We start from the raw sequence: 13,754 nt of genomic DNA, 5'->3' as shown, positions 1-13,754 counted from the left end.
TTGCGATGCGCTCGCACATTCTGTGGTGCAACCGTACCGTTTCCTTTCCTTTTTCTTTTCTGCTTTGGGGTGTACCGTCTTTCTTTTTCTGGGGGTAGCAGAATTCGCTTGCGCGAATTCAACCTCCCCTTGTTATTTTACCAACCACCACCACCACCACCAATTAGGTAGGAGCTCTGACGCGTCCGTTCAAAAGTGGACGCAACCGTTGCCGTGCTCGTTGTGAAGGGCTTCGTGTTGGCTAGTCCCAGGCTGAAGTTCGAGGTTGGGGTATGTTCATCGACGTGTGCTATCTTCTGTGAGCTGCCGGGCTCTCAAGGACGCGTTTGTGCCGGTGGGCGGACTGAATTTTCGTGGATATGTTTGGAAGGCAGGGTGGTCGTGCAGGCTGTGAACTGTGAACGCTAGTAGGCATATGTCGATTTTCGAAATTACTAGGCATCATATGTGGCTCGTCAAGATTCCTGGTTACTGTGTGATACAATACATATGACAAGGGCGTGAAAGCTAGTGTAGCTGAGTCGATGAAAGCTCAATGTGGACTTGGGAACGCAAAACTAAACTGTTCTCTGCTGGTCCGCATTTGTTATTTCGTGTTTCTTCGTTTCTTTTGAGTGCCGTGCTGATTGCGAGTATGTTATAACAAGCAGAGATAACCATAGCAACGCGATGACTGCCGGAAGCGCGTCTCTCTTCCCTTGACACTTTCTTTATAATAATACATGTGAGGCCACCGGTCACATGACTTGATGACGCCATCGCGTCACGTGGTGTCGTGATGTCACTGAATCACTGAACGAATCTTTTGAACAAATCACTAAAACGAACTGAATCAAATGAATCGATTCGCTAAAAAGAGTCGTTTTGCCCATCACTACCTCCGTGTTCACTGTGGGGCTCATACAAAGTGATTATTTTTTTATCATTTGCCATTTTTTTAAAGAAGGTGTGAGAGTCGGAATGATGTCATTTTTGCAGTCGGGTTATGCAGCCGCGGACATCCTGTGACAGAGCACATGTAACCACTGGATGACTAATTACATCAAATTAATTAATTACCCCTTTTTAATTATATGCTTTCCGGAAAATGCGAGAAGGCAAAACGGGGGGAAATAGTTATGCAAATTTGCTCTTCTTCATAAAAATGCTGAAACGAGCGCGTACTTTGAGATATATATCGCCAAAATTTGATACGCAAATGAGCTGAAACTAGAACTACGCACTTCTCGAGCGCAAACCCGACATCACTTTCGGCATATCTGGGCTCGGAAGCCGTCTATGTGGTCTACCTGAATCAGCGCCTACCCCAATCAGCTCCATCGCTTCAAAACACGTGGCCCTCCGACGCTAACGCCCTTTCCCTCTTTTCGCGCACCAGAAGCGGGCGGTTTCAGTTTCGGCTCATTTGCAGAGCAAAATTGTACAATTTATAACTGCGATTGTTTCAGGATATCTAAAAAAGAGGGTGTATTTGAATAATATCTTTCGCGACTTCTGTTATCTCTAGTTTACCCGAAAACATCTAATTAGCAAGTTAATTAATCAGTTTTACGCAGTGGTTGATCGTCGAGTAGTTACATACGCTCTCCGAAGGGTGGCTTTCCTGGCCACATACCCCACCTGCGAAAACTGCATCTAGGTAGCTGTCATGGCTTTATTGTAAACATTCTGTGAAAGATAAAAAAGACGCCATAGCATGATACTCCCATGATATATATATATATATATATATATACAGTGAACCCTCGTTATTATGACTGACCTCGTTGTCACTGATATCCTCCATCAGGTTCAGCTTCTAAGCGATCACGGTCATCATATATCCCTGCAGTGGGTCCCGGGTCACTGTGGTTTGAGCGGAAACGAAGAAGCCGACAGAGCGGCAACGGCTGCCCAACAGTCTCCGGCTGTTGTACCAACGGTGTTATCAAGAGCAGACAGGAGATCACTTCTGAATGAGCTCATTCAGCCACTAGCTCGCCAGCAGTGGAGTCGGGACATCACTGACAGGTCTCTCATGTATTCTGTGGATCCCACTCTGTCCTTCTCAGTTCCTGACCGTTTACCACGCTATTTCACGTCCCTCCTGCACAGGCTTCGTCTCAACGTTGCCTTCACTCCCCAATTCAAGTGCCGAATCGGATACTGTGACAGCTGCCTATGCTCCAAATGTGGCGTTGAAGCGAACATTGAGCACGTCCTAATAGAATGTAAGCTCTACGAAACGGAGAGGCGGCAACTCTGTGCTCAGCTGAGTGGTGCTAGCCGGCAGACGTTCAACCTGGCTGCAATTCTTGGCCCATGTCAGAGCCATGTCCAACACCGTCGAGGACTTCTAATGTTCTTGGAGTTCCTCTTGGCTACCGGCTTGCTCCAGACGCTGTAGGGTCCACCCCTGCATCTCAAGGACCATTGGCGCTTCTTTCATGTGCTTCTTCCTTTTGTGCGACGTATAGCGTTGCGCAACCAGACGACGGGAGTTCGAGTTGGACTTGCACATAACTTCATTTTAATATTTCACATCTCATGCTTCTCGTGTAATGGGGTAGGGTACTGCTCTCAAGCGGTGAATCACCCCAGGCCATAGTCATGATTTAGTTGTTGTTGTTCGTTATTATGACCATGGTCGTTCCTGAAAATTTTGGTCATAATGCAGAATTGTCACATTAACGGGGGGGATTTGCAGAGGTTACACTGCATTGTTCCCCAGGAGTATGGTCGTAAAGCGCGTATGTCAGATTATCGGGGGTCATATTAACGAGGGTTCACTGTATATATATATATATATATATATATATATATATATATATATATTTCTTTCGTGTTAGCGTCGCGAAGCAACTGTGGATATTAGCGGCATGTAGACGTAGTCAGATGGACACGAAGAAGAAATGGGGTGGGGAAATATACGTCCTGTGTCGACTGATTCTCGATACGGAGTGATACCACTATGACTCTGTATGATACTTACCGCCATCACCCCATTCTCGGTTCCAGGAGTTAGCGATGAGCCAATAAGGGACGTCGTCCTCCACGCCCCAACCCAAGATTCGAATAGCGTGGCCACCCATTAGGATTCCACTGTGCTGTTGGTACACTCCTGCATTACAGCGTACATTACTGTGCTTCACTCAACGAAAGGCGACAAATAAATGCGTGAAGACAGCATCTTACAATAAATTACATGTTTAGGGCGCCCTCGTTCAACCGCTCCCAAATGCTCACAATGCAGCACACCATATCCTGCGTTATGGCTTCCGACTGCAGTGTAAGGCTTGGTTCCACCACCGCCGATTAACGTTTGAACCGAGATCAACGGTTCTTTAACTTGAATTTAACACTTAAGTGTGCTTCACAAAAGGAAGTTATTATTACGGGAACATTCATCACGTCGCCAACTAGCGTTTGCAAAAAAGAATTGACCGATAACTTGAAGCTTTAGCAACGCTTGATCTCGGTTCAGAGTTAACCATCGTTGGTGAAACCGGGCCTAACTACGCATTTTCTTCAGCTCATCTCATTTACTATTCATCGTCCCTTTGTCAAAGTGCAAAGTGACTGTATGTATCCGACATATATCTATGGCCAAAATTCAGATATGCACCATTAACTACATGTACAATGAGTTCATCTACTATACTGGAAACATAATTTGATTGCTCCTTCATGCATTTCAAGAAACAAGACACACACACGCGTTACAAGGATGCCGACGTGTTTGTTCACAAGCAAGAAGCACACTGGGAGACATTTGACGATGATAACTAGCATCTTTCAAATGCTTGTTTTAACTGTACCTATATGAACTGCAGCACAGATCTCCGTGTAATGGTTACCAGCGCTCAAATATTGTTGGCATTCAAGTATTATTTCATTCCCTACATCACCAGCAGCAATGGCGATGAAACTCCCCAATCATCATCAAATGAAGCTGTTGTTGGTTTGCTGGTTGGAACGAAGAAAACGCAACCGATAATCTAGAAACAGCACAACAAGGCTCATGCAGCACGTTACGGTGTGTAACTTGCATTTAGTGGGTGAGATCCACGTAGCCAAAAAGGTGACACCACCTCCTAAGAGCCCACCCCACAAGTAGAAAAACATTCACGAAGCTCCTGTAACGCTGAAGCCTCGCAACGTCAAATTGTTAACTTCGATTATAGAAAGTTTATGCCAAGGTACAACCGTTGTCCAGCGGAAAAAAATTCCGAGTGGTAGTGCAACATTTGGTGCAGCGGCAGCTGTGTCGCTACGCATTCTCGGCACACTTTAACACGATTCTTTCTCTGTGTTTGAGGGTTCTTTACAGATCATATGTTAATATTTCGAAATTATCTCTTACAAATGCATTGCAACCCGATCCCTGTTCAGACGTTTAGAGATATTTACGATATTTTCTAAACGAGTTCGTATTGCAAGTAATCAAGACAGGAACCTCTACAAAAAACTATCCTCGGCGGTACCATCCTGGCGAAAGGCCTACCGTTTTCTGCTTTCTACTCCCGACACCTGCATCACCACACCTCACGTAATCCCCAACGTCGCAAAAAACTCCTGTAGTAATTTCTGCATCGTTCCTGTAATAATAAATAATTCCTGTCGCTGTCAAACTCTCTGTGCAAGATGAGCGCCCTTTTCCGACTCTAGTTTTGAACATAGCTGCACACATTCGTACCAGTCAGGTCATAAGTTCGTGTTGTTATTCGTACAGGTCACTTAGTTGAACCGATTGGGACATATTGCAAACACACCGTGCCCTTGACACTCTATATGCACCTCACGCGTCTTCGGCAGAAGGACTACCAACCACACCTACAAACAACATACGTCGCACGAAGTACCAACAACAACTTTATGTTGCGACGATAAATGGGGAGCTCCATGGCCAGGGGCGATACCCTACCCCTTTGCTGGTGGTTATGTGGGGAATAAAATAATGAGTCCCTTCACAATAAGGACCGAAGTCCTCTGCTGTCCAAAAAGACCAAACGAGCTTTGAGGGCATTGCGTTTGTGGGCTCGATTTCGTCAGTAAGTAATTTTGAGAGAGGGGGAGCGAGACTCCAGCTGAATAAGCGACCCGGGGTGTGCGGATGTGCTCTATACAGGGTGTCCCAGCTAAATGCGAACATATTTTATATTTTTAACTTTATTTTTTTAAATTTATATTTATATATTTAATTTATAATATATTTATTATATACATCACTTTTTTGGAGACGAAATCAATTGCAATATAGCATATGCTGAAGAGCACTCCTTAGGAGAGCGTTAGCAAACTCCTAAGGCAATGTCTTAATTAACTTTCAATAATTAACTTTTTAATTATAAAAGCTACGAAGTTCTCCCAATGAGAACATCGGGTCCCTTCGGTCACCTGATACCGGAGCCGTTTTCAGAACAAAAACCCGTTCGATAGATCGTCCGCAAAAATAATCGTGAAGGAACACTTTTTCTTTATTTTATTCATCGCGCGTCTTCGGAGACGTGTCTTTCCTTCACCCAAATTCGTCACGGTCCAGAGTTGTACGTGACGAAATCCCGTTATATATATATATATATAACGGGGAAAATTAGCAGGTGCTCTTTGGCTGCACGTATAGCATATGTTGTAAGTCAAACGTCGCCATGCCAGTACTGGACAGCTGTTTCGGCCTTCTTGGGCCTCATCAGCAGTACGCAGGCAGGCAACGTTTGAGCGGAAGGCTTCAGAAGGTCACGTGGCACGTGATGCCTCCCGTCAGGGTGTCGTAAGACACCCCTGAAAGCCCAGTGCAAAGCCAGTCAAGTGTATAACGGGAAAAAGTTGGCAGGTGCTCTTTGGCTGCACGTATAGCATATGTTTGTAAGTCAAACGTCGCCATGCCAGTACTGGACAGCTGTTTCGGCCTTCTTCGGCCTCATCAGCAGTACGCAGGCAGCAGTACGCAGGCAGGCACCCTGACGGGAGGCATCGCGTGCCCCGTAACCTTCTGAAGCCATCCGCTCAAACGTTGCCTGCCTGCGTACTGCTGATGAGGCCCAAGAAGGCCGAAACAGCTGTCCAGTACTGGCATGGCGACGTTTGACTTACGAACATATATATATATATTTAGAAGATATGTTCGCATTCAGCTGGGACACTTTGCATCTTCTATAGAGCGCCGCAGTGACAGCATCTGGGAGAGTCAACTTGTTCCAGACCTTAACGCCACTCAGCTGTAAAAGCCACACCCAGTCACATTCGATGAATTAATGCAGCATCTTGACGAGAGGTGTTTCGTGACATGCAAAAAGCGTGCGTTGGATCAACTATTCGCAGTATAGTTGGGGAAGAATGTCAGTTGTCCATTGGCGGGAAGCCAGGAATGTCACGAGACGTCGAAGAATGACTCTACGGTCTCCTCTCCGCAGCCCAATACTCGTCCGTCTCCGAGACGAGAGCGGCGCTGTTGACTAATGTACCATTGTTGTCATAGTACCTTCTCATTCATTTCTGAAGCTGCCTCGGAAATACAAATAAAATAAAAGTGGTATATTGCCATACCCGACTTGTACGTGACGAAATCTGAGTAGACGCTAAAGGATGCCTCGACTGGTCCGTTCTTCATGATTTCTGCTTGAATTTGAGTCACGTTGTCAGAGATGGAATACGACGATAGCCCTGAAACAAACATTTGTCACATTTAGAGCGATTCTTAGTTAGGCGTTACACTAGGAAATTCCTTTCTGCCCAATGAGAAAATCTACAGCACAGATCGTCTGGAAGGAAGCCCATCGCCGGCCATTGCACTAGCCGTGGTTCGTGGATTTCATTAGTTGGGGTTCCATAACGATCGTGACGGGTGGTAATGCTTAAACTTTCCCGCGGAGGACACCACAATTAGCAGTTGTACCACACATCCAAATTGGTGATCTCCTTAGGACTATTGCGGACGAGCATATAAGAATAAGACTTCAGAAGCATTCAGTCTGCGACATGGAAACAAATAAAATAGATTTACCACTAGGCAGAGCGTAGCTACCGGGAGTGAGCTGATATCGTGAGTGCCTCTACAAGTAACGTAGCCAGAAAAATATTTTGGGTATTTGGGGAGGGGTTTTACGGAAACTTTGCTGATTTTTTATTTCCGTCTTTGATCTTTGAGCGGCAGCTTCCTTTGTCGTAGAGTTTTCGTAGAGCACTTCCGATGCACTCCATAGTGTGTGCTCCTTTTGCATGCCGTGTTAGCGACTCGAAGCAGAGCCCTGCACCATCCACGGATGGAAGCGGATATCCGCGGATATTCGCAAGATACTTGCGGATTCTGATGAAAATTTAGCACTTCCTGCGGTGTGCGGATCGGATGCGGATCGCTGGAGGTCGGATGCGGATGTGAAAGCAGCGTATCGGTAGCGAATCGGATGCGGATATACCGCGTGCTGTAATTTTTCGACCAGCAATTTATTTGTAACGAAAGGAAAGTTAGGTAGCAAGCGAGCTGGTGGTGACGATCCATGACTTGAAAATCCGAGACGAGGTAGGTCGAGAGACGAGAGACAAGTCATGAATTTATTTGTATTGCTCGCCGACAGCGAGCGCATGCTCAGGTTCACCTTTGATCATGCACGGCCAAGGCGGGAGAGGACGCATTCTGGCATCACGAACCACGCGAGCACCGGCGAGGTAGCGTTCCACGCGTTCCAAAAGTATCTCCATATCGCGTTTTTTTTTACCATTGCTTGTCGTCGTGAGTCCTTCCGTGACAGCATGGAGGCATCCGAAATGATACCAACATGCTTCCTGCGGTCTTTACGTGTCCTTCGAAACGTGCGGATTTTACGGATCGGATGCGGATGGTGCGTTTTGCTCAGCGGATCGGATGCGGATGTAAACTTGTGTATGCTGCGGAAGCGGATCGGACGCGGATAACGTGTGCGCAGATGCGGGTCAGATGCGGATGCCAAAAATCTCATCCGCGCAGGGCTGTACCTCGAAGCAACTCTGGCTGTGTGCGCCGAATAAACTTGAATAGATGGAGAGGCGACAGCTTCAGTCAGTCGGCGACAGGAGGTTCGTATGCCTCGTGGGCCGACTTCAGGGGGAACTGTAACGATACTCGTTTGCAAAGTCTGCTGGAAAGACCAAAGAAAACCCCAGACACCACAGTCGTTAATATTTGAACCCGCCACCTCCCAGTCTTCAGCAGGACCTCGGCCGCCACCCTTAACCCGCTCGGCCATGCCGCTGGTTTTTAGACAATTGAACACGAATTCATTGTTGCACCAATATGCCCAAAAAGCGGTCCTGATCTGACAGTTTAACAGAATGAAGACCAAATACGGTTTATACGGCAATTTCTAGTGTCTAGATTAGAGCGAAATTAAAGTACCGTGTGCACAGATCAGGTTCTTTGCCTATTCCCTTTCTATGTGGATGACTCACCGAAGTGTTTATCATTCTGGTAGTTTCTGCCGTAGCCACGCCGGCAGACATGCACACATCTGGGTGTTGGAGGATCCTTTCCGCAGGGACCCAGGGTACCGTTCACGTGGTGATCACAGGGCTTCACAGGATATGGAAGGCAACCCTCATTAGAACCGTAGTTGCCACCCGTCACGATGCCGCTGTCAACCCAGTAAGACCAAGCGGCTGCCGGGTAGCCACCATTGCACCTACAAGAAACATCGTGAAACACGCATGCTATTAGCTAGCATCGGTTAAAATAACAGCGCCTGAGAGAATGACTAGGCACTGTACATTCGATAAACATGCAGAGGAATTGCCATTTCCGGCAGTTTATGTTGGTTAGCTGATAATGATCAATCCAAGTGCACATATTTCGCCGTTTGATCTTGGAACTAGCGAAGTTAGAGGGCGAGTGCACGGTCCTGTCCTCTATATGGCGATGAAGATTATTCGGTTAACGATCACGCGACACATCATTAAGCGCGTTTCGAACTGCACCTAACGCCGACATCGTTACTAGGAACGGTATCGAGGGTAACTTTATCTTCCTGAAGAACATTTCAGACTTGATTGTACTATTGGTGGCAACGCTAAGCGGATATGTTTTCGCCATGATTTGGCAGTTAGGAAGGCCTTACAATGTTCCTTAGGCTGACTATATCCGTAGCTTTGCTAGTCGAGGTTACTAGCTCTCCTTGAACAACTGAAAACCCAACGCAGAGGTCGATGTGGAGGGTATACACACCAAGCAGCGGCTTGTATGAAAGGTAGGTGCTCCATATTGACCGACAAAAGGGACTATCATAGTGATGACCATGATCAAGACGAAAGAGTACGCTGCTGGGTATAAGGGCTTGAACGATGAATACAACACAATGCGCAAAAGCACTCGAACGGACCTAGAAAATGGATCCTTCCAAGAATTTCAGGACCCTCAACACGTGGAATCTCGAAATCTCGAATTAACGTCGACATTTTGTGAACAGGCCTTGAACTATCAGTTGTAATGTTAAAGGGAGACTCCGCACCAAAAACGTATTGAGATGACCGTGCGACATCAGTGCGTACCGTGCGATATCTCAGTGAATAGTGTTTCTCATCCCCAGGTGGCATGCATAATTAGAACAGGAATATTTTACTTTGAGTGTTTAGGCGCTCCTCCACAGAAAAACAGTCGACCAACACTGGCTTTACCTCACCGGTATTCCTCCTGTACGGCTTTCTGTACGTTTTGCTTTTACAGCTACCGAATATTCTAGAACAAAATCGATGGAGCAGATGACTGGTCATCTATGGGCGCGTTAAGCATGCTCCCGAGCGCCATATCCCGGGTTCTTAGGGGAATGTACCCTTGGTGTCTCCACTTAATGGTGTTTGTGAGGCTATCCGGAAACCGAGCGCCAGAGCCGCTGAGCGCGCGCCACCTATCCAGCTTTCATCTGTCGTCTGCTTTTAAGTAAACATAGCAGTAAACCATAGCAGTCCTCTGGAATCGTATCGCTATTCACTGCCGACATCCGATGATTCCGGAAACACAAAAAGCATGGTCGGTTGCAACGTGTTGGAACGGTTGCGCCATTTCGAAAGACAGTACACCGGAACATGCGTCACGCTCCGGAACTGGCCCCGCTCTTCCCCAGCGTTCTCCGACTACGAAGAAGGGGCCGGGAACGTGCACCGGAAGTTACTTTGGAGGTGTTAAGTGATCCCCTGAAAGAGGGAACGTTCCCGGAGCACGAACCTAACGCGCCCAACGTGGCACGAAGAAGTTACAAAGCGCGTGCCCGAAAAACAGCCGGTGGCCCGCACGAGACTACCGGTGACGTCACGCATGGTACAGACGGTAGGAGAGGGAACCTTCAGAAGTTTCGGTTTCGTTTTGAGCTTCCCAGCTTTTTGAGCAACTAACGAGTCTCAAACTGCCAAACCAACTTTAGTTCTCACTTCGGAATAATCTATCGAACCGAGTGGGGACAAGATGTGGGTGAACGCATTCAATCGATGGATTACATCTGTGCTCGATGCAACTCGATTCGTGGATCTGCAGGTCATCATGGGGTGGGGAACGGTTGGGCTTATTTTTCTAAGTTGGCCTCCCCCCGAGCGAGAAGCTTCCCTGTATCCGCCCGTGGTCGTTTGTAGCAGATGAAATGCATCCATTTTCGTCATAATTGATCATCAATTATGGCGATGATTGACGATTATCGTCGATCTATATCATTGCATGCGGCTATTTTCGTCAAATGCCACCATTACGGGCTACTGAAATCTACAAACGTTTCCGTGTGATACTGTTACTGTGGCAAAACCTGCTCTACTCACCCTTGACACAGGTGGCCGTCCTCAAAGTTTCACAAATATCTAGAAATCTTTGGACGGAATTCAAAATATACGCGCAATTTGTCAGTGGTTCAGCAAATCTGCAGCTATGTTATGTGCCTTTCTCTTTCGCCTCATCGCCTCAACAGAGAAGCCGCTAGTTTTTTTTTTTCATTTTTTTTTTCATTTGTTCACGGTGGTTTTGTAGGCTACCCTTGCAATACTTCCAACAACAACTTTATTTACGATGCTGAATGAGAGTTTCATCGCCAGAGCCGACACTCAACCAGATTGCTGATGCAAGACCTTCAAATGAACTAAGTGCAGAGGAGTTTCTGTTTATCTCACCTTAGCTTCAATAAGTTTGACTGCTTATACCCTGGCCACACAGCAAACTTACTGCATAAAACGGAATAGCAGTAACTTCACCTCCTAACCAACCATCATCTCGAATGACATCGTTCTCTCCCCTGATTTGTTGAAAACAGGAGGCGTACGCCTTTCGTGTGAGAATTTTGCAGGACATGGTTGTAGCAAAATAGGCGTACACCACCTGTTTTCGACAACTAAAGGGACAGAACGATGTCATTCGAGATTTCGGCTGGTTAGTAGGTGAAGTTACTGCTATTCCGTTTAATGAACTAAGTCTGCCGTGCGGCCAGGGTATTACTCACCCATCGCCGCATGTAGAACAACATGCTAGAAGGTCATCCGTCGCTAGGTGCACGTGTAAACCGTTATGAATGCAGTGTCGATCCGACATTGACTCAGCTGCTCCAAATGCCTGTAAAGAGTTCTCTAAATCCCCGAAACAAAATTATGCCGTTCTATTTTTCTTATTCTCTTCACTTACCCAGCAGGAACCACAGGAGCCCTGGTCGCGGATCTCGGACACAGTGGGACAGTGAGACCAATGCGTCCTCGAATCGAACTCATCTGGGATGGGCAACCCATCTGTGTCGTGCACCAATTCCGCAAGGCGATACATGTGGTTATCCGGAGCTACACCAAGCCTCCTGCGGATGCTGCTCAGTGGAACGTCAGCAAAATTGCGTCCGGCCTGTAAGTAAAAGAGTGAAGCAATATTCGCTGCTTAGTTACAACGAAAATTCAGAACAGATCCACTGCCCAGATTGTATTCTCGCATTAATTTCGCTTCATTTCCACAAACTTCATTTGGCATCACAGCGTCGGAAGCTTCCGTGTTTCTGCAGCTGTGACCTTGCAGTATGGTGAGCTAGAAACACCCACGCATGTTACCACTATTGGCCACCATAAGCGCAATGAAGAAACGGACATGGGTTTTTCTAGGAAGCTTTTCTCACTCTCTTCCGTAAGTACAAGATTGTTGACGAAAAAAAAAAAAGAATCCCGAGACTAGGGAGACGACGAAAAACTTGTAGGGACGGTTCAGCGTCAGCTGTATTTGAATCAGTGCTTAATGGTTCTTAGAAAACGATGGCAGAAATTGTTCATCATCACACGATGTCTATCAGCCTAACCGTTCGTGCCTTCGTAACTCAACACAATACAGCCCAACAACGAAGGCAAGCAGGAATCAGACAAACACAGGCGCTGACTAACAACTGGAGTTTATTCTGCCAACCTCAGGAAAAGGAACAGTGGATCACAAGATATGGATGACAAGCGGGCTAAATGGTTAGGGAACATTTAGGAAGATGACCACACGATCTTCTGTGGCTCATCTCATAGAGTCAACAATACAAATGGGAGGGGAACGAAGGAGTTCAAGGCACAGTGGCTACACAGGTGACGCATTTGGATAAGCAATCTCCCGTCCTTGAACTTCAACGGATGGTGCACTAGCAGAGCTTTCTTGTTTGTTTTGAGAGCCTCTATATCTCTGTGCTGCGATAAGATCTCTATGTCTGGCGATAACCCGAGTGCTCTCTAACTGAGGCCCACAGCCATAGGTTGCTTAGCGGAGCGCGAGATTGCTTCCTGTCCCTGATTTCAGGTAATTAACATGTTCACGATGTGTCACTGTCATTTATCCACCTCCGCGCCTGCCCTACGTGCGACTTACCACAAGTCAACGAAATGTCATAAACGACCCCACTATGACATTCCACAAACGACTTCTCTCTGTTCACCCAAGGGCGCAGTCCGCCGAGTTTGCCTGTTGTGGAGAATGCCAGTCGCACCACACCACGTTCCGCACCCATATTTGCACGGAGTGCCTCAGAAAAAAATCAATAAGGCTGCCGAACACTGCACAGTTTGCGGGGGTCACGGTACGCGCGCTTTCCGCGGACGCCGATCACGATATCGCGGGTGGGTTTGCCCTTAACAGCTGATTTTGTAAAACGGACACACACAGACCAAGTTTCAGTGCTTGTGTGTGTCCGTTTTCCGTCGTATCTATAGTCTCGGGGGTTTTTCACCATGTATCGCCAGCTCGCTTGCTTGTTAACCATTCTTGCAAAATAATTTTACCTAGATTCAATTGCATAAATTATCGCTGAAAAACTAGAAAAAATACTGAATACTGAAAAAACAGGAAGTCAATTGTGCTAGCCAAACTTTTCCCCTTCGCTAGTATTAGGCAACTTCATTCTAAAGCATTCACTCTTCTCGAAACTCCGTAAGTCTAGAAGCCCCCTCTGAAGTTCTTCCCTTTCTGGAGACATACCTTCCATGTAGTGTTGATGTAGTTGATGAAGTCGATCATTTTGTCGGACAACGGGTGCACATTTTCTGGTACCATATGACGCTGCTCTAGGGGAAGAAGCCGAGCGCCAAACGACCCTTGCAACAGCACCGCAAGCAGGCACAGCAGCATTTGCATCCTGAGCCTCCAGGTTTCCATGTCAGCGTATACTGCACTCTGTCAGAAAAAAAAAAAAACTGTGTCAATGATACCGGTGTCATCCTACAAGAGACACCGGCAGGGGAATCATGAAGATCATGAAGTCGATGGGATTAACAATGTACCAAACCGTCCAGTTTACCCTTCAGCACCGACTGGATATGCAGGATTAAAGGGG

The 13,754-nt window shown here is 46.7% G+C and overlaps 1 protein-coding gene across 4 annotated transcripts in view; it reads right to left on the bottom strand.

Annotated features, from left to right (window-relative positions):
• LOC135373244 (cathepsin B-like) overlaps window positions 1-13,754 on the bottom strand; it is a 36,189-nt gene that overhangs the window by 4,648 nt on the left and 17,787 nt on the right. For all 4 annotated transcript variants that reach the window (XM_064606472.1, XM_064606474.1, XM_064606473.1 and 1 more), the window contains exons 2-7: window positions 13,400-13,594; window positions 11,600-11,806; window positions 11,421-11,530; window positions 8,404-8,633; window positions 6,526-6,642; window positions 2,972-3,100 (exon numbers count right to left, since the gene is read on the bottom strand). In XM_064606472.1, coding sequence (XP_064462542.1) covers window positions 2,972-3,100; window positions 6,526-6,642; window positions 8,404-8,633; window positions 11,421-11,530; window positions 11,600-11,806; window positions 13,400-13,576 — 970 coding nt within the window. In that variant the 5' untranslated portion in view covers window positions 13,577-13,594. The remainder of the gene's footprint in view (window positions 1-2,971; window positions 3,101-6,525; window positions 6,643-8,403; window positions 8,634-11,420; window positions 11,531-11,599; window positions 11,807-13,399; window positions 13,595-13,754) is intronic.

This window comes from Ornithodoros turicata, unplaced genomic scaffold (assembly GCF_037126465.1).
Source record: "Ornithodoros turicata isolate Travis unplaced genomic scaffold, ASM3712646v1 Chromosome23, whole genome shotgun sequence".
NCBI lineage: Eukaryota > Metazoa > Arthropoda > Arachnida > Ixodida > Argasidae > Ornithodoros > Ornithodoros turicata.
This window is presented reverse-complemented; position numbering and strand designations above follow the sequence as displayed.